General features: G+C 38.8%; 1 protein-coding gene and 1 non-coding gene across 4 annotated transcripts in view; one reads left to right on the top strand and one right to left on the bottom strand.

The window, feature by feature from the left end:
- Nucleotides 1–2,602: 2,602 nt before the first annotated feature.
- The window catches only part of MASTL (microtubule associated serine/threonine kinase like), a 37,938-nt gene continuing 22,091 nt past the window's right edge, over nucleotides 2,603–18,449 (bottom strand). Inside the window, exons 8-12 of one of the 3 annotated variants that reach the window (XM_040451141.1) lie at nucleotides 14,991–16,139; nucleotides 13,521–13,662; nucleotides 6,650–6,763; nucleotides 6,466–6,567; nucleotides 2,603–3,574 (exon numbers count right to left, since the gene is read on the bottom strand). In XM_040451141.1, the coding sequence (XP_040307075.1) occupies nucleotides 3,417–3,574; nucleotides 6,466–6,567; nucleotides 6,650–6,763; nucleotides 13,521–13,662; nucleotides 14,991–16,139 (1,665 nt within the window). In that variant the 3' untranslated portion in view covers nucleotides 2,603–3,416. The remainder of the gene's footprint in view (nucleotides 3,575–6,465; nucleotides 6,568–6,649; nucleotides 6,764–13,520; nucleotides 13,663–14,990; nucleotides 16,140–18,449) is intronic. The other 2 variants (XM_040451143.1, XM_040451142.1) reach the window with 2 other exon arrangements.
- LOC121014923 (U6 spliceosomal RNA) lies at nucleotides 10,873–10,979 on the top strand. The gene has a single exon (XR_005783512.1). It is a non-coding gene; the product is annotated as a U6 spliceosomal RNA (small nuclear RNA).

The raw sequence follows: 18,449 nt of genomic DNA, 5'->3' as shown, positions 1-18,449 counted from the left end.
CACTCTGGACCCTGCTGCTGCCAGTGACCTGAGACTGCGGCCAGGTGCCAGCCCACCCCAGAAAAAGTTCATGAGACAATGTAGCAGCAGTGTTTCAGGGATTATGGAAAATCACAACACACATCTGGCACCAGGCTTCACCCTTAATGACCTTGCCCCAGCACCAGCGAATGTGGCCGCCTTCCAGGATCTGTTGGGACCAGATGGCTTCAACAGTCTCTACCAAATGTCCTTCCAGCAGTGGAACCGCATTGCCCCATGTGGCCCGAGAACCTCCCGGACCCCACTCTGTTCCTGGGAATTCGCCCTTCCCACCAGAGCACCGCCAGGTATTGAGCTGCAGAGTTGCAGCCTTTGCACTCCCCTTGTTTACATTCTTTTTAAAAAAATTTTTTTTAATGTTTATTTCTGAGACAGAGACAGAGCATGAGTGGGGGAGGGGCAGAGAGAAGGAGACACAGAATCAGAAGCAGGTTCCAGGCTCTGAGTTGTCAGCACAGAGCCCGACGCGGGGCTCAAACTCACAAACCGTGAGATCATGACCTGAGCCGAAGTCAGTCGCTCAACCGACTGAGCCACCCAGGCGCCCCCCTTATTTACATTCTCAATGGAATTTAAACCCTCTCCTTTCTCCCTTTTTAGTCCCTGCAGCAGTTCCCTACCTTTCACGGCTTCTTGGTCCCCAAGTTCACCTCTCTGCACCACCTACCTGTTGAATTCTGTGGTTCAGGTTGTGCAGATTGTTGTGTTAACCCTCCAGTTTTCTAGGTGGGTAGGATGGTTTAATGTTGGTCTGGCTGTATTTCATGGATACAAGACACACAAAAAACTTCCATGCTGTTCTGCCATCTTGGCTCCTTCCTGCTTTTGTTGATTTTGATGGGAGTTCTCTGCCTCCTAGATCTAGATGTATGTTTCCTTCTCCAGATTAGGGAATTTTTCAAATATTATTCTTTGAAATAAAATTTATGCCCCTTTTCTCTCTTCTGGGGTTCCTATAATACAAATATTATGTTTGATGGAGTCAGAGTTCCCTAAGTGTATTCTCATTTTGTGTAATTCTCCTTTCTCTTTTTCATTCAGCTTCATTGCTTTGTTACTTTGTCTTCTAGGTCATTAATTCTCTCCTTTGCTTCTTCTAGCCTTCTGTTCATTGCATCGTGTGTTTTTAATCTCATTTATTGCACTCATCATCTCTGATTTCTTTTTAACTCTTATCTCTGTGGTAAGGACCTCACTGATGTCTTTTATTCTTTTCTCAAGCCCAGTGAGTGTCCTTATGATTGTTGCTTTAAATTCTATCAGGCATTTTACTTTTGGCTATTTCATTTAGATCTCTGGCTGTGGCCTTATCTTGTTCTTTCATTTGGGATAAATTCCTATCTTCTCATTTTGTCTAAGTCTCTGCCTTGTGTGTGTGTGTGCGTGTGTGTGAGTGTCAGAAAAGCCACTTATGTCTCCTCATGACAGTCATAGCCTTATAAACAAGTCCTATATTGCCCAGGGCTGGTACTTCAGGGAGTACCTTTAATGTGTTGTATGTACTCTGCTGTTGTGTTCTGGCTGCTCTATCCTTCAGGGAAGTCGTCTGCAGAGGCTCTCCTTGCCTGCTGTGGACAGTGTTTGGTACCTGGCCTGAATGTGGCAAGTTTTAACTAGGTGTGCTTTGTTCTGCTTGTGAAGGGAGTCCTGTCACTACCTCCACTGGAAAAGAGGCCCTGCAAAACTCTCTTGTTGGGACATATGGTGTGGGCAGGTGTTTGTTCTCATCTTCTTGGGGAGAGGCCTGCTGCACTGAGACTGAGGCAAATGTGACTGAAAAGGGCAGCTCCACTGGGACACAGGGGGATGGTTCTTGGTGTGAGCAAGTTAGTAGTTAGTATAGGCACAGCGCTACTTCCCATAGGTGGCTCTGTCTTTATGCTGATGGTTGGGGGAGGGAAATGGCACCAGCTGGTACTTTTATCCCCAGAGAGGTGTCCCTGTGAATGCTGTCAGGGACACACTCTGAGAAAAGCGAGTAATCTCCTGTGTCCCAGGCACTCTTCAGATTGCTGTTTCCCTGGTGTCTGTCCCTGGGTTTTTTGCCTGCCTTCTTTCTAGGAGCAGAGTAGTGCCCTCTGGGTTCTATCCTAGCCAACCCCACTGACCTTTAAAACTTCAGGATGTAAGCTCCCCTAGTTGCAAGAATTCATGAAATTCAGCCCCTCTTGTTTCCCAAGCCAATGGCTATTGGGAAACCTTCTCCTTGTGTGTTCCCCTGTGTGCTCCTCTCTCTTGCCCTCTGTGACCATAGCTCCCTGCCCTCTGCAGCAACCAGGATCCATTTTTCTCCTAAAGCATGTCACCGTACTTCCTACGTTCTTTGATGTAGCCTCTTCTCTCCCTTTAGTTGTGGCGTTTGTTCTGTCAGTCTTCAGGTCTATTTCTGGGGTATTCAGGATGATCTGATAGTTATCTAGTTGGGAGGAGGTGGGTGCAGGGTCCTCTGCCACCATCTTCTTTGACTACTCATCCATTTATTTACCACTGGGTAACAAACTATTATAGTGAAGTTGAATCTTGGTGTGTATATATACTTAACAGAAGGATGTTGACAGTATACTTTAAGTGTTATATTTATTAAGCAAAAATAAATTATTATTTATTTTTAGGGATCAGGTTGTTTCACATAACGTTGTATGTTTTATTTATACAAATTCTTTTAAGTTGCAAACCATCACATTTTTCATTAAAATTGAACAAGCTGTTAAAATTGCTATAGCATATCACACCTAAGCCCTCCAGTACAATTTTAAGCAAATATGTATTGTTGAGAAAGTACCAGAAGCAGTCGAGGCAGCAAGACTGTATTCCTAGTAAGGTAAACAAAAACCTCTGCCCTTTTCATTCCTCATTCCCTAAAGGAGTTATACTACCAAGTGAAGGAGTTTCTCAGCTATGGGTTTGAGGCCACAATTGCAACCTTAAATGATTGCTCTTGAGATTGAGGTTTTTGCAGGCAATCATGTCCAGCTAAATTACATTACAATAAAATTGTTATTTTAACACCAAACTGAATGATGGACTGAAATCTACATGTGAAAGAAAAGCTAGGCTTGAGGCTTGCTCCTCTCTTAAAGGAGTAGTGTTATTCTAGTTTTATTGACACATTAGTTTTCATAAAGTGCAGACACAAAATAAATAAGGTGAAAAAGGTCTTGAAGCTCTATATACAACTATGAGATTAAGTAAGTTACTGGTTATGTTCTTGATAGCCTTTTAACTCTGTGGAAGCTGTAATATACATTAAAAGCTCATTGATCCAAGTAACATAATGATTCTTTTTTCCCTTAGATCAGTCTACTATGAAGGAATATATAATTATGCTAGCTTATTCTATAAAACAAGATTAGATTAAAGACAAAATTTATGTGCTATAGGCTAAATCCAGATACAGTCAGGTGCTGAGCATTATTCCTGGCTTCAAAATAGGATGTATCTGTTTCACCATCTGGTTGGGGTATGAAAGGCATAGTTTGATGCTGCAGATTTTCCCAGTCCACATCACTGAAGAGAGGATGACATTTTAGCTCTTAGGGAAAATATAAAACAAAACATAGTATTATGACACCATTGCCTAAGTAAGTACTGTTTTACAGGAATCAAGAGAAGGTCTCACATGTATCTTGCCCTTGTTTTGCTTCTCACGTATGTGTTTAATTTCTGTGCAACTACATACTTCACAGTGGCACATACTGTGTTATTTTGTATAACACCTGACATATGACAGGTGCTTGGCCTGTATTTGTCAAATAAGTGAATGAAAGATTTGCCTTAAAAGAAGCCTATCATTCTCATGCCTCCATCTTCTCACATAATCCCTGCCTTGATGAGATAAGAGCTTGGCCTACTTCCTGTTCTGGGATACAGTTTCCATACCACTGATCTTCAGGATTAATGCCCACTTCTCATTCCAAGACAATGCTGCCGGTTTCTATCTCTGCAGTCCTTAGCACCATCTTTTGTCCTATGTAACTTTGCTAAGAACCCCATCCTCCACTACCTTACTTCCTTCCATATGCTCCATCCTTATCCTTCATGGTAATTTTAACACATACATTGATGACACTTGTGAAATATTCTCTTCATGGTTCTTTGACTTTGATTTCATCGACTTGTATCTCCATTGTACGCTTCTTTAGCAGTATGGGTACATCCGGAATCTCTACTGCTTCACTTACAAGATCTCAACTTTGTTCCTCTTTTGAACTACATTTCCAGTACCTGTCTTCTTTGCTAATTCCTTTTACCTACTAAAATGAAATTATGGTCTTTTGATCACACTTGTGATATTTAGTTGCTAGACACAACCTTCCCTCTCCTCAACCCTTCACTTTGTAAGACAACAATAAAGATGTTGGCAAAAAATTAAGTGACCGGGCACCCAAGCGGCTCAGTCAGTTAAGTGTCCGACTTTAGCTCAGGTCATGATCTCACAGTTTGTGGGTTCAAGCCCTGCATCAGGTTCTGTGCCAACAGCTCAGAGCCTGGAGCCTGCTTTGGATTCTGTGTCTCCCTGTCTTCCTGCCCCTCCCCAGCTTGTGCTCTCTCTCTCAAAAATGAATGAACATTGGGGCGCCTGGGTGGCGCAGTCGGTTAAGCGTCCGACTTCAGCCAGGTCACGATCTCGCGGTCCGTGAGTTCGAGCCCTGCATCAGGCTCTGGGCTGATGGCTCAGAGCCTGGAGCCTGTTTCTGATTCTGTGTCTCCCTCTCTCTCTGCTCCTCCCCCGTTCATGCTCTGTCTCTCTCTGTCCCAAAAATAAATAAACGTTGAAAAAAAAAAATTAAAAAAAAAAAAAAAAAAAGAATGAACATTAAAAAAAAAAAATCAAGTGACAATTAAGGCATTACTTCAAAAAAAAAAAAAAAACCAGCAACCAATTTAAGGAAAATACTGTGAGAAGACCACACAGACAAGAAATAATTATGTGTCTATATTGGGAGTGATGAGTTGGGAAATCAGTATGTCTACAAGTTGGTTTTTCCCTAGACTAAAAGATTGGTAGGAAAACAATAAAATAGCAAAAATAATTCACATTTAGAGAATTTGTCTCTCAATTGTTCAAAATAAATGCCTGAGCATGGATTACTTTAGAGTTACTTAGCAGTAACTCTTAAACTGTATCTGGATGTGACAGGATGCTTTATGGCTCTCTCATCAACTGAACTCACTAAGGAATTCTAAGCCAGTGTAAGATGAACTCAACAAACAGTTGTTGAAACAACTGTTTCTAATCAAAGACTACTCCTGTCATCTGCTTCACTATGTAAATTGTTCATTAAACAAACAAAAATCTGAGGTCATTGGTGCTGAGGATGCTGTTCTTCTGTCTCCACTTATTTTCACTTACTTTGTCTTTGGGAAGCAAAATTACCCCAGTTGAGAACTGTTCTAAAGTAATTTTCAGAACTGAGGTTTCAAATGTCTGCACCCTCAGTTTACATAGGATTTTTCTCAAATCTCACTCTTCACAGAGGTCTTTCTGACCACTCTATCTAGCAAATCTCTTGTCAACACTTTGTATCTACTCACTTGCTTTATTTTTCTTTCCAGGACTCACTGCTAGATGGCATTATGTCATAGCTGTATCTGTTTACTTTTTGTCTTTCCACTAGAGAGTAAGTTCTACAAGCACATGAATTTTAGTCTGGTTCATCCCTGGGTGCAGCATTGCCTGGCACCTGAAAGTCACTCTATAGGATTTGTGAAATAAGTGAATAAACTGTTGATCTTATTTGAGGGAGCACCTAGAAGCTGTTGCAAATGACATATTACCAAAGCTCGTTTTTCTAACTACCTTACATCACATGGAAATGCATCTGAGGACATAACTGAAGACATAACAAACATATATACTTTGTTACAAAAAAGATTTTAAGGCAGGTGACATTAAATCTAATTTGAATCTCAATTGAAGCCAATGGGTTTTTTGTTTCAAAATTGGAATTTAATAACCCCTGCACTGGAAAAAACCATTGAATGGGTCACAAATGTATCAATTTTTCTTATTGGAGACAACCTGGCACCTAATACATTTGCCAGTCAATAATGATATCAGAAATGAAGCAGTATGAAATTATAGAAGATAATTTTGATAAAAAAATATTTTCTGTATTTGTTGATGATGAACTTTATCAGGCTTTAAAAAAAATCCTAAGACATTGACAAGATTGTTTTAAGATAATTGTTTGAGATTAATAAAATTCAGTGAGTGGACATCCTAACCTAATGCATTGAATTTTAATGTAGAACAAGGATCAATATATCAATGTATACCTAGCAGGCAAAAATAAACTGAAGACATTTTTTAAACCCAGTTAGCAGTCAGATTATTTGTAGTGTTGTACTAGAACTTGATATCATTACTACCATTCACCTGAAACAAATCAAGGCTAAGAGTTTATTAACATAAGACCTTACCTTTCATTCCAGCTCTCTTTGTATTATCAATAGTTAGAAGTATTTCTACTGCATTTTGAGCATTATCAGATAACTTTTCTTCACCTTCAGGCCATGGGATATCTACAAATACAAATAGCTTGTTGATCATTGTTCAAATAATACAGAGAGATAAATGCGTCTACCTTAACAGAAACAGAATCACCTCTTTTCAGAATATTCTGGAATACTTGTTGTGGTGTTTCATCATTGAAAGGAGGAATTCCTGTTAGAAATTCAAACAAGCAAACTCCAAGTGCCCACCAGTCTACTGCAGGACCTGGAATTTAGGAGGGATTAGTTGAACTTGCAAGCATTTTGTACAAATGTTTCATCAACTAAAACATCAATACATGGATATTTGGAAGAAATCAAGGCATTCATTTCCCTAAGGCTTTCTTCTAGCTTCATAAGGTGCAAAAACTCAAATTACTTTCATTTCAGTAACATGGCAATTACTTTACTTCTCTGTTTTCCAGGAAGTTTAGATTAGCAATTAACACAGCTCATTAAAGAAAAGTTAAAGCTATCTTTTGTCACTTACTAATAACTTCTGATATTCTGAATACTTAACATGTTCTAAATCTAAAGATTACTCTCAAAACTAGAGTACTTGTCAATTTCAAATTGGGGGACAATAACATTTAGATGATTCTGTACTCCACTTACTTCACATGGGGGTGAGATGAAGTAGCAACATTTATACTAATTGGAGGACAGCCTGGTTAACAAGGGAAAGCCTTCCTGTTTTAATGTAACCTTACTCCTTTGAAGAACATAGAGGAACAAATTAGTTTAACAAAAAGTATTCACTTAAACTATGGCTTGCAGTGGTAATTAGGAGATAAGGTTTGATAAATAGGTAAAGCTGATTTCTAAATGAGATCTTTACTGGAAGCATCATTCATATACAAAGATTTATTTTATTTTATTTTTTATTTTTTTAAATTTACATCCAAATTAGTTATCATATAGTGCAACAATGATTTCAGGAGTAGATTCTTTAGTGCCCCTTACCCATTTAGCCTATCCCCCCTCCACAACCCCTCCAGCAACCCTCAGTTTGTTCTCCATATTTATGAGTCTCTTCTGTTTGTCCCCCTCCCTGTTTTTATATTATCTTATATACAAAGATGTTTTAAATGATTATCATAAATATGACCTTATAATCTGGTTTATACTTTTGTTTAGTCCTCTCTATGAAAAAGTGTTTCCTAAGCAAAGGTTAATTTCAGTCAAGAAATGACCATCTTCAATATAAATTTAAAATAGGAATTCTAATCTAGTACTAAATTTGCTTGGAAATTGCTCTTTAAATCCATTTCTCAAAATTCATTATTATGGTTAAGCAACTGCCACCATCCCATTTTCAAACAAGTAGGAAAGCACTGGGGAATCTGCCATTAGGAAAATAATTACATGCATTTAGAGTGCCTTTTTATTGCAAGCCACATAATCCTGTCTTCCCTAAGGAAAAAGTGATGAGAACCATCTATAGGCTTCCATTTCTATAATAACACTATAAAAACATACAAACCACCTCAGTTAGTAGCTCTTTTAAGCACCGCTGAAAAAGAATTATTCCAACAGATAGACAAGTATAACCAAATAACAGGAAAGTAGGGGAGAAGTCAGGGGAAAAAACATATGTTTTCATTATTTTACTTAGGTTAGAAATTAGAACCCTTTTCCCAGCTCAGCCAAAATGTACTCATGTCAAAAACATACATGATTTCTCCATGGATATGTCACACATACCCATATATTTGAGTCAAAGTCTAATAAGATCACATATTATGATAGATATAGCAATTATAATATATACTGCTAGCCAGAGAAATAGAACAAACTTGTTTTACGCTATTGGTTTTCTAATTCGAAACCCACATCTGTAATTTGTACATTTGATATGGTTATACCTTTTTGTTTTCTAATAATAATGGAATTAAATAGTTAAGAAAATTCATGCCCTTTTGGAGGTGCTAATTTTCATATTTTTTATGAAGCCTATTTCCTGGGTGCAATAAGAAAGTCTGCATCTTCACACTCTGCTACTTTTACAAGTTACTTTAAAAATGCATCATGCCTATATTTGCTTTCACAGAGAAGAGCAGTCTCTCTGGATGTCTTACTGCTCAGAAGACAGAATGCAGTTTATTTTTATATTTACTAAATGAGGTGAAAGAAAAAAAAATTTTCTCTGCAATGTGATCTAGTTATACTTTGACTGTTCAGTGTAATTTGCTTTGCCATATTACTTTACAGAGAAGTTCACTCACCAGAAGTCTGAAATCCTGCACCAAAGAAAAGAGTAATTAGGCACACTGTATTAAAACTGAGTTCATTCTCACATCATTCATTTGGACTAGATATAAGTATTGTGCCAGATACAAGGGACACAAAGATGAATAAGAAAGATAACTTTTCCCAAGAAGCAAACCTACTCTGGGGAGAGACGAAAATAGATAAATTTGACACGATGTTAAGAGACATGAAACAAAAATATGTACAAGAAGCTATGGGAAACTCAGCCAGGAGTTCCAAAGTCCTTGGTGGAAGGAGAAGACCATGGAGGACATCAGAGGAGTCTTAGCTGTCCTCAGCACGATGTTTAGAAACAGAGAGGTCAATATAAGAAACAGAATTGCTGTAGTGACTGCTCTTGGGGCCTGCGATTTGGGAAAGAGATATAGTCATTTTTTTTTAATTATAAATTGCTTTGTATTATTTGCTATTTTAAAAACTGTGGACCCAGCGGGGCCTGTCTCGTAAAAACTGTGGACCAAATTACCTTTATAGGAAATGAAAATCTTAAAATCTATCACTAGATAGCTGAGGTAACTAGATCCTCCCACTAAAACAGTGGCAGGATCCTATAAAGCAAACCCTTCAATTTGAAGCTTACCTTCATACCGGATCCTAGATAGAGAAAATGCAGATTACAGGAAGTGAGCTGGCAAACCTGTGACTTAGCAATATGGGCACTGTACAAAGTCAGTTAAATGCCCAGAGGAACTTAGTTGCTCTGGCCAGTAATGGGGAATATGGAAGGTCTCTCCTTTCAGCATCACAGAGATTGTTAACAGTGTTAGTTGAGTGCTAACCCAGGAATCCTTCTGGAGTGCTATGTAGAAGGAAAACACAGACTCAAGTGTTAAGAAATTTTCATAAGCTTTTGCAGTGGAGACAAATATAATAACATAGGTAAAATGACATAAGCTGACATTAAACAGTGTATAAAAAAGTGATATAAAAGTGAACAGCTACTTCCCCATAACTGACCAAGGATGCTTTGTGGAAGAGGTAACATTTGAACAGGTGATGAGATGAGACAAAATTTGATGGGAAGATGATGGGGTTCTGGCTTTTCTCAACTAAGGGAAAATACTTGCGCAAGATAAGGAAAAGCTGAAGAAAGATGAGTCTAAGAAGCAGAATGAGAACATAAGGCTTATAATGAGATTCTTTTGAATCTGCTGGCACCTCGATCTTGAACTTTCCACACTCTGGAACTGTGTGTGAGGAATACATTTTTGTTGTTTATAGAAGGAAAAGAAACAGAGAGAGAGTCTTTGAGAGATGAGGCTACTACAAGAGCTTAGAGCCTCCAATGCCATGATCAATAATCTGGATTTTATTTTGTAGGTGGGACGGAGCCACCATGGTTTTTGAAGGAGAGAAGTAGCCTGACCATTTTATGTCTTAAGAGGGAAAATCTGGTGGCAGTGATTATAGACAACAGAATGAAGTTGATGGTCCAGGAAGAGAGCTAGTAAATTAATGAAAAGGGAAAGAGGAGTTTCTTACAGAGGATAGTGACAGAGATGGAAAAGTGAGAAGAAATTCTGCAGGGACAGTATTGGCTGGATTTACCTGCCTGAATGTAGGGGCAAGGTCTGTGCTATCACGAAGGTGGTGGAATTGAGAGAGGGAACAGAGGAAGAGCAAGCTGGACAAGTCCCATTCTGACATACAGCATGGCCAGTGGAAAGCTGAGTAGGTACTTTGTCCATGTGTCTGCTGCCTAAAGAAAGTCGGGATTAGAGCTGGATATTTAGGAAGCATCAGCAAGGACATGAGCACTGAAGTCATGGGAGATAGGAGATTAACAGGAAGTAGGTGTAGGGGAAAAAGGGTAAGTAAAGGGCAGGACTGTGAAGAAGAATCTCCATGTTTGGAAGAGCTGAAGAGCAGAGGAGTAGCAACAAAGTGAGAATGAGAAGAAGCCCGTATATCTGACAAGAACAATATCACTGAGGACTGTTAACAACAAAGTGTCAGTGACAGGCGCCTGACTGGATCAGTCCATAGAGTATGCAACTCTTGACCTCGAGGTTGTAAGTTCAAGCCCCACGTTGGGTGCACAGTTTATTTAAAAATAAAAATCTTGTGCTCGCTTCGGCAGCACATATACTAAAATTGGAACGATACAGAGAAGATTAGCATGGCCCCTGCGCAAGGATGACATGCAAATTCGTGAAGCGTTCCATATTTTTGGGAATTAAAAGCAAAAGTGAATTACTGGGACCTTATGAAGATAAAAAGCTTCTGCACAGCAAAGGAAACAACCAACAAAACTAAAAGGCAACCAACGGAATGGGAAAAGATATTTGCAAATGACATATCGGACAAAGGGCTAGTCTCCAAAATCTATAAAGAGCTCACCAAACTCCACACCCGAAAAACAAATAACCCAGTGAAGAAATGGGCAGAAAACATGAATAGACACTTCTCTAAAGAAGACATCCGGATGGCCAACAGGCACATGAAAAGATGTTCAGCGTCGCTCCTTATCAGGGAAATACAAATCAAAACCACACTCAGATATCACCTCACGCCATTCAGAGTGGCCAAAATGAACAAATCAGGAGACTATAGATGCTCGAGAGGATGTGGAGAAACGGGAACCCTCTTGCACTGTTGGTGGGAATGCAAATTGGTGCAGCCGCTCTGGAAAGCAGTGTGGAGGTTCCTCAGAAAATTAAAAATAGACCTACCCTATGACCCAGCAATAGCACTGCTAGGAATTTATCCAAGGGACACAGGAGTGCTGATGCATAGGGGCACTTGTACCCCAATGTTCATAGCAGCACTCTCAACAATAGCCAAATTATGGAAAGAGCCTAAATGTCCATCAACTGATGAATGGATAAAGAAATTGTGGTTTATATACACTATGGAATACTACGTGGCAATGAGAAAAAATGAAATATGGCCTTTTGTAGCAACGTGGATGGAACTGGAGAGTGTGATGCTAAGTGAAATAAGCCATACAGAGAAAGACAGATACCATATGGTTTCGCTCTTATGTGGATCCTGAGAAACTGAACAGGAACCCATGGGGGAGGGGAAGGAAAAAAAAAAAAAAAAAATGAGGTTAGAGTGGGAGAGAGCCAAAGCATAAGAGACTGTTGAGAACTGAGAGCAAACTGAGGGTTGATGGGGGGTGGGAGGGAGGAGAGGGTGGGTGATGGGTATTGAGGAGGGCACCTTTTGGGATGAGCACTGGGTGTTGTATGGAAACCAATTTGACAATAAATTTCATATATAAATAAAAAAAAAAATCTTAAAAAAAAAAAGAAAGAAACAGTGTCAGTTAAATGGAGGGATAACAGTCAGATTGCCAGAGCAAAAAAATATCAGGCAAAGAGGCAACCTTTGAGAAGGGAGATGGTGAGGGGAACAAGGATGGAAATTATTTTCATGCTAAGGAGAAAGGCAACACAGGAATAAAAATAGAAGGGGTGGAGGGGGTGTGGGGAAGATGAGACAGTTGATTACCAAAGAACCCAAAGAAAAGGGAAGCAACTGATAATATCAAGGTGCTCACATTATGGACTGAATTATTTTGCTCTGAGAAAAGACATGTTGAAGTCTTAGTCCCGAGGTCCTTGGAACGTGCCATTTGGAAATATGGTACTGGCACTTATAATTAGGTAGGTTAAGATGAGCTCATACTGGAGTAGGGTGGGCCCCTAAGCCAATGTGACTAGTCCTTATAAAAACACAGCCATGTGACCATGGAGAAACAGGGAGAGCAGCATATGAAGAGGGATGGTTTCAGCGTGGCACCTGCAAGCCAAGGAACGCCAAAGACTGCAGGCAAACCACCGGAAGCTAGAAGGGGTGGGGGTAGTTCCTTCACACCTCTCGGAGGGCGCATGGTCCTGCCCACACCTTGATTTCACACTTCCAGCTTCCAGAACTGTCAGACAAGAAGTTCCTGTCGTTTTGAACCATCAGTTTGTGGCACTTTGTTACAATGGTCCTAGGAAACCAATATAGTTGGTTCCAGAATGCAAGAAGGGAACGTTCTTCAGAGAGCAAAGGGGAAAAAGAGAGGCTAAGTAAAAATGCCATCCTGTCTTCCTAGGCTGCATCCAGAAGACGGCTCATTTCTGGCTTGACCCTTGTGGTAAGGGGGGAATAAGTGAAGGTAAGCTCTAATCAGGCTGCCGACTTAAGTTTAGGCCCAACTTTGTATTCCTGAGCCAAAACTGGAACAGACCTTAAGAAGACATTTAGAGCGAAGATAATAGAGCAGGTGGACGGTAGGGTTTCTCTGGATCACTGAGACTGAAACGGAAGGCAAAGAACAAATGGCTGCATGTCTTCTTTTACCATAATAAATAAATGCCATATTTATGAGAAAAGAGCATCACATGAGTTCATTTTCTTTTAACTCTCGGCAATCCAAGTACCAAAGAAATTTAAAACAATTTTTCCTCAAAAGAAAACGTAAAGATAGAGAACACTTCAAAAACTCAAGATAAAGGGGCGCCTGGGTGGCGCAGTCGGTTAAGCGTCCGACTTCAGCCAGGTCACGATATCGCGCTCCGTGAGTTCGAGCCCCGCGTCAGGCTCTGGGCTGATGGCTCAGAGCCTGGAGCCTGTTTCCAATTCTGTGTCTCCCTCTCTCTCTGCCCCTCCCCCGTTCATGCTCTGTCTCTCTCTGTCCCAAAAATAAATAAATGTTGAAAAAAAAAATTAAAAAAAAAAACACACAAAAAAAACAACTCAAGATATGGAAGCCTTACCATGGGCCCTGCCCAGTAACAGCTCAGGTGCAAGGTAGTCTGGGGTTCCAAGAATTCGTCCATCATCCACTGGGGCTGCCCCTCGCCTCACACTCTTTGGAGTTCGGTATGGAGTTCCTGATTTGATCTGATTTGGGGTATGCTAATTTAAAAAGAGTTTAATAGACAATAAATATCTCCATTCCTTTTACAGCGAGCAGAATTGCTAAAACAAAAGCAAAGCTAGGCTGTTGGGCATAAGAAATATACTCAAATTCTTGATCAGTTTTGAACAGTCCTGAAAGCTGGTGAAATTCAATAGTTTAGATAACACCAATTATTTCAGTAAGATCAGGATATGCAAGACAGAATGAAAAAATCCACAAGAAAAAAAAATTTTTTTTTAATTTTTTTTCTTAACGTTTATTTATTTTTGAGACAGAGAGAGACAGAGCATGAATGGGGGAGGGTCAGAGAGAGGGAGACACAGAATCCGAAACAGGCTCCAGGATCTGAGCTGTCAGCACAGAGCCCGATGCGGGGCTTGAACTTACGAGCCATGAGATCATGACCTGAGCTGAAGTCGGATGCCCAAATGACTGAGCCACCCAGGGGCCACAAGAAAAATCTCTTGATAGCATGGATTAATACAAACTTAAGAACAGTCACTGAGGGACAGTGCAACAAATAGGTCATGATCTCACGGTTTGTGGGTTTGAGCCCCGTGTCGGGTTCTGTGCTGACAGCTTGGAGGCTGACAGCCTACTTCTGGTTCTGTGAGTCGTCTTCTCTCTCTGCCCCTCCCCTGCTCACACACTCTCTCTCTGTCTCAAAAATAAATAAAAAATTAAAAAAGAAAAAAAGATATTGTTATCTCACAAGGACTCTGTGAGACCAGCGGAACAGGTTATCAGCATATTCTACAGGCAGATAAACACGCTCTAAGGGAAAGGGATTGCTAAGTCACTAAGCTCTGAATAGGCAACCTGAGTCTTGTGACCCTAATTCAGGGTTTGCACTTTCTATTTTATGATCTCTCTCCAAAGGAAGAAAAAAAAATGAAACTTTGGGTTTAAAAGTTTAGAAAACACAAACAACATAAGATTGGTAATATATATTTTCAACTTGTTTCTAAAAAGAAAAGAGATCGTCTATGAAGATCCTTAGAAAGCAGCAAGGTAGAGTGGACTCTATATTGTACCTCAGAGTTGCTGTCATCAGGTGAAAATATGTGACTGTAAATATGTAAACATGTGATTGGAAATATGTGAAAGTCTAGAGAGCAGATGGAGGAGCTGTATTTAAGAATAATAAAATTACTACCAGCTTTACCTTTATGCATCAAAACCTCCAACAATCAATCCATAGATTCCCAATAAGCAGAACAGAATTCTATGGTAAATCTCATACAATCCAGGTGAGAGGCAAGTATCTGGCTTTAATAGTTTGTTATAAAGTCTAAACACAAAGTGTTAAAAAGTTATAACATACCTGATATGGCATACAGGATGTTCCTTTTTGAGTAGGGGTTATAGCCATGGGATATGAATCACTATAAACACAGGAAATATCCATTGCGTCTAAAGAGGTAATGCTCATTTTGGATGGTTCTGAGTTACTGGATGCATTAATAGGACTGTTAAAACTTCGAAAAGCTACAGCATTTCTTTTAGATATGGTTAATGTTTTCAACACTTCCGAAGATGGAGCTAACATTTTTTGGCTACTGCCTTGGACAGCAGGATTCTCATCACTTTTTGCCAAGGTACTTTCTTGCCAGCTGGGTGATACCGTAAGTAGAACTTCAATGTTTGATTCTTCAAAAGAGGATTCTTTGATGCTTTTATCTGGATCTAAGGACTGCCTTTCTAAAGAACTTTCCATTATAGAAATTCCTGGAAAAGATGAATCGGAGTCCATACAAATACTTTTAGAAGCTCTCTCATCATCAGAACATAGAAAACTAGAATTTAAGTGCTCCTTCTTACTATTCTTGTCACAATCTTCATCTAGTTCACACATAAGGTTTTTTGCTATCATTGGGATAGGTGATTTTTCTGGTGTTTGTTGTTTATCAATGAAAGAATTGACCAGGTTCTCCTTATTAGCACAGTCATTTTGCTGACCTCTACATACTGATAGCTTAAGGTCTTGGACTTCAGTTGTTAAGCCTGTCCTTTGATTTATACAACCATCACTCATTTCATTACTCCCCTTAAGCTCTATACAATTTTTTTTATTCTGTATAATATTCTGACAAGGACTAGAGTCAACTAACTCAAAATTTCTTTTAAAACCTCTCTTCCCAAGGTGCTCTTCAGTCATATCACCAGAATCCACAGCCCATGGATCTGACTGATGAAAAGCAGGCTGTGTTTTGTCAGTGGCCATGTTAATGTTATTTATATCCAGTTCTCTTGCTTCCCAAGAAACTTCCCCAGGGAAGCATTTTTTAGTAGGGTTTACACAAGAGTTTCCAGTCGCAGGGATGGTACCACTGTTATGAATGGGAGAAAGGGCTAACTCAAGATCCTTTTTATTGAAACCTTTGGTCTCGATGGCATTGGTAGATTTTGTACACAAAGGCTTTTCTATTATATTCCAACTCATCATTGTAGAGCCCAGTGCATCATCACTTTCCTGAGAGGGAGGAAAAAACACCGTTTTAGTTGTATAAAACTGAGATTCTTGAACCTTTCAAACCTGTTGACTTAGGTGGAATAAATGACCCCATAAACTATTATGCTACCTATTCCCACTTTCCAATGGAACCAAAAAACAATGATAAAAGAAAATTAGAAAACAATATAAACAATTATAGCATGTATTTATATATATTTTGAGTAAAACACTAGTCTAAAATTCAAATTAACTACAGTGTGTATTATAATTTAATATGTATTTGTATATTATTTTGGTCTTCTGTAACACATATTTGATACAAATTATTTAAGTAGGACAAATTAATAGGCAACATTTTCAGGCAAAATTAAGGGAAATTTGAGGCAAAACTGAGGGTAAGATTACATTATGTATATATCTGCTTGGCAACAGCGGTATAGATGATTCTGTTTTGAATTATAAAATGCACAGGACTTAAGACATAGTTAATGGAAAATCATGGGCAAAGATTTTGTTAATGTAAACAAGTATAATAAAACCAAGCTGACAAAGATGAAGCTAAACTAATAATTTCTAATTAAAACCCCAAAATAACAGGAATTAGAATTCACTGTCAACAAGATGAAATGATAGTGCATTAATAACAAAATACTTTTCGTAAAATCTGTTTGAATTCCAACTATCTGCAAGTGCTCTTGTATGATCAGAGCTTTGTACAAAATATTATAAACTGGAACATGGTATTCAGGAGTTTTACAAGATTACTCAATTACAGTGTATCTTTAGTAAAAAGTACTGCCTGCTTTTGGTATGTGAAAATCAAACTTTATTAACTTACTTAGTAATAATGAGTGCATGATCATGAACAAAAATAACAAAAATCCCTAAATTACAACTCATAGATCTGCAAGATCATCCAAAGATTAGCACAGGGTTTATCAGGATTCCCTTGTGGTCCATGGTCACTCTTCTGTTTATAACTTTTTTTTTTTTTTTTGAGAGATCGATCAAGGCGGGTAGGGGCAGAGTAAGAAGCAGAAAGGGAATCCCAAGCATGCTCCATGCCCAGTGCAGAGCCTGATGCAGGAATAGATCTCATGACTGGTGAGATCACAACCTAAGCCAAAATCAAGAGTCAGATGCTTAACCAACTGAGCCACTCAGATACCCCTCTCTGTTCATAACTTGAGAAAGACTGCTATAATCTAATCACTGCATTCCCCAAGTATGCAGAAGTGGGAGGAAGAAGGTAAACCTGTGTATAGTTTGAAATATTATACAATATACTTTCTTGAATAGGAAGAGGTGAATTAACAGTATTAAGAATGGAAATCTGTTTATCCTGTAGCATATATTACCTATAGAGCAGCCTATAAGAGGAGATTGAGAAAAATAATTTGACCTTACTTCTAGAATACAAATATCCAATAATGAAGAAAACTATATTACTGAGAATAAGGGACAAATACAATCTAAATTATTTACTCAAATTGAAGGTTTATTCTTTGTTTATTATCATTATTCTAATCTAACATTATTTTATCTGTACTCTATGAAGGATACTTTATTATAATTTAAAACTTTAGGATCTCTCAGCTTTAATACTTATTGGCTTTAATGGCTTAAAAAAGGCAAGAACAGAAATATATACATGAAGTAAAATAATTTTAAGTGACTCCATTCACTTAGCAAGCAATTTCCTTAGAATAAAAACTTTTTTTTTTTTTTTTTTTTTTTTTTTTTGAGATAGAGAGAGAGAGAGAGCACGAGCAGGGGAGAGGGGCAGAGGGAGAGAGAGAATTCTAAGCAGGTTCCACGCTCAGTATGGAGCTAGATATGGGGCTTGATCCCAAGACCCTGGGATCATGATCTGAGCTGAAATCAAGAGTGAGATGCTCAGCAGACTGAGCCAACCAGGTGCCCCTAAAATAAATACTTTTTTTTTTTCAATATATGAAATTTATTGTCAAGTTGGTTTCCACACAACACCCAGTGCTCATCCCAAAAGGTGCCCTCCTCAATACCCAAATAAATACTCTTAAAGGCACACCTGCATTACCTTTGTGGTCTAAAAGTTATTTCTGATCCAGAAGAGTTACCATTCCACTAAATGAGAAACTGGCAGAAAACAGTGTAGAAGGAAGTAATATAAGTTTTAGAATACGACTTAAAAAAAAAAAGTGCAACAAGCTAGTCATGGTAGGGAATTAAAAAAGAAAAAGAAGCCCATCTAGATGCCTATGAGCCAAACATTTACTATCAATTGTCTACAAACTTGTTATATATTATTAATCATGAATAATTCCATACTTGAATGAGAAGTGAAAT

Source organism: Herpailurus yagouaroundi, unplaced genomic scaffold (genome assembly GCF_014898765.1).
Source record: "Herpailurus yagouaroundi ecotype Mexico unplaced genomic scaffold, PumYag 203, whole genome shotgun sequence".
In the NCBI taxonomy this organism is placed as follows: Eukaryota; Metazoa; Chordata; class Mammalia; order Carnivora; family Felidae; genus Herpailurus; species Herpailurus yagouaroundi.
The sequence above is the reverse complement of the archived record's forward strand: the minus strand, read 5'-3'. Positions and strand labels throughout refer to the sequence as shown.